The sequence below is a fragment of the Penaeus chinensis genome, chromosome 24, assembly GCF_019202785.1.
Source record: "Penaeus chinensis breed Huanghai No. 1 chromosome 24, ASM1920278v2, whole genome shotgun sequence".
NCBI classification, from domain to species: domain Eukaryota; kingdom Metazoa; phylum Arthropoda; class Malacostraca; order Decapoda; family Penaeidae; genus Penaeus; species Penaeus chinensis.
In genome coordinates, this window is record NC_061842.1 from 28212961 (window position 1) to 28215460 (window position 2500).

Consider the following 2500-nt stretch of genomic DNA (forward strand, 5'->3'; position numbering starts at 1 on the left):
ATATATACTTATACACATATATACATACATGTATATATGGACACACACACACACACATACACACACACACACACACACACACACACACACACACACACATATGCTTGCATGCACAGATATATATATATATATATATATATATATGTGTGTGTGTGTGTGTGTGTGTGTGTGTGTGAGTGTGTGTGTGTGTGTGTGTGTGTATGTATGTATATATGTGTATATGTATGTGCATATATATTACAAATCCTAGTAATAGGAATAATAACAGTAATAGCAGTAATAATAATAACGATGATACTAATAGTAATAGTGATAATAATAATACCTGTTACTCCTACAAACTTCCATATAAAATAAAAAATTGAAAAGATGACAATTGTGATAAGCAGGTATATTCTGAGGCAAACGAAAATTCGACAAAAATTTCAATTTTGAATGTAGTGTAACAAGGTGATTGATATCAAACTAATTAGCCTATTTTCAATCATTACACTGTAAGTTTAGCCATTTCTGCATTTACTTAGGGAAATATTTACACATTTTATTTTTATTTTATAAATTGTTTATTCAGTTGTACTTAAAAACACACAACAGGTATCACAAATGAAAAATAAATAACAATGTGTTGACTTGAAAATAAGCCTCAGTTATCCTAAGGGCTGTTGTAGAGGTTTGATGGGCTGCCACCATTAGCACTAAAAGAACCGGTTCCTCTATTTGCACCAACAAATTCAACTCCTCCAAATCCTCCATTAATTCCTGCTCCATTCCCTCCAAATCCTCCATTAACTCCTGCCCCATTACTTCCAAATCCTCCACTGCTTCCTGTTCCAGCTCCTCCAATGCCGGTTCCCTCACCGCCGCCTAATGCAACCACGTCGTCGCCAAAGCCGCCAGCACCAGCACCTCCGATAACTGCACCACCAGCTGCACTGGCAGCGCTGAGAGCAGTCTCAAGATCTACTCCTATAGGAAGGGTTGGATTTTCTCCTTCTTGGTAATTCACGAAATAGATTTCTGGATCAGTGGCTGGAGCAGGCGCGACTTCGATCACTTGTTGAGCTTCTTCTTCCTGCTTATTTAAAACGTAAACAGCACTTGTTTGCTTAGGTGGAGGGATAATGATGGGTTCGGGTGGTGGGGCAGCTTCTGGGACGCTTACAAATAGGATATTGTGCTCTACCTTAGGTGGTGGCACACTGGGAGGTGGACCGCCTGGGCCCTCAGGTACTTCAGGGGCATTATATAAGTACACTTTTCTAGTAATAACGGGAGTTACACAAGAACCATCCACGTGTAGGATTTGGCCATCCTGACAACCACCAACAGGGCCTCCGACTTCACCTTCTCCGCCATCGCCAATTCCACCTCCAGCACCGTCTATAGATCCTCCATGTGTGAGTCCACCTCCAGATGGTGTGCCTGGATTGTAGCCTTGGGGCACTGCAAAGGCTACTATTGCTAACGAAAGTAGAATCTGAAGAGAAAAGGAGTTCATTAGTAAAATTCTAGTAGGATCATGAATTACAAAAATATTTAAATTTTACTTAAAATGAACGAATCTTAATAAATAATAATAAAAAAAAAAAAAATAGTGTTACCGAAACCTCACTCATGATATCATATATCTAACATGTTAAGTCTTACCAAGAGCTTCATGATTAGTAATGATGCCCCCTGTAAATATCCATCGTCTTTTATACATCTTCCGCTCTAGGATGAGGAGCTCTTGCCCTTCTCTACCCTGAACTTTATTCCATTTACTCCGGTGCTTGTCAGTGGAACACTTGTGTAACCCCTTTCGTTTGTGAGTATAGAATGGGGTAGCCAAATGCTATAGCTACATGGGAAGCAGGATTCATATCATTACCATCAGTATCGTCATCATCAATATGATTATAATTGTGTTTAATCATGAAAAATGATAATGATAAATATAATAATTATAAACATAAATCATCATCATCATCATCATCACTACTATTACTACTATTATTACTGCGACTACTGTGCTGTCTCTTGCTCTAATCTGAAACTGAAACAAGCCGACAGCACCGCGACAATGATAAAACGTATCATAGATATGACATTTTTGCAATTATACGTAAATTTGCAAAGTCATGTTCATAATTATCTCTTTTAATACCTCAACGTATATTTGATTTACAAACCGGTAACACCAAAATCGAGGGAGGAGTATACAAGCCCATGGTATATATGTATATATATATTTTTTTTCCAGATAGCGGCGTAAGATTAGCACATTGATTCTGTAGCGACTTTTATTCGTGGTTTTATTCGGCGCTTGTCTGTACTGGCCTAGTATAGCACGTTACGAAAAGGGTAAAGAGTAACATTAATGTAAGCAGTATTAATCTCTCTATTTTGTTTTTCTTTACCTTACACAATACTTATACAAAGTACGGATAGAGTATTAGTTTTTTGGCATTATCATTAATTTCCATTCCGATGCTTTTATTTCAGACCCTTTTGTGAATTT

The 2500-nt window shown here is 37.6% G+C and overlaps 1 protein-coding gene across 1 annotated transcript; it reads right to left on the reverse strand.

Annotated features, from left to right (window-relative positions):
• Nucleotides 1-652: 652 nt before the first annotated feature.
• Nucleotides 653-1659, reverse strand: LOC125038039 (pupal cuticle protein 36-like). The gene is made up of 2 exons (XM_047631274.1): nt 1648-1659; nt 653-1477 (listed from the first exon to the last, which is right to left on the reverse strand). Exons 1-2 carry the CDS (start codon nt 1657-1659, stop codon nt 653-655), a joined length of 837 nt encoding a protein of 278 aa, XP_047487230.1.
• Between the last annotated feature and the right edge of the window lie 841 nt (nt 1660-2500).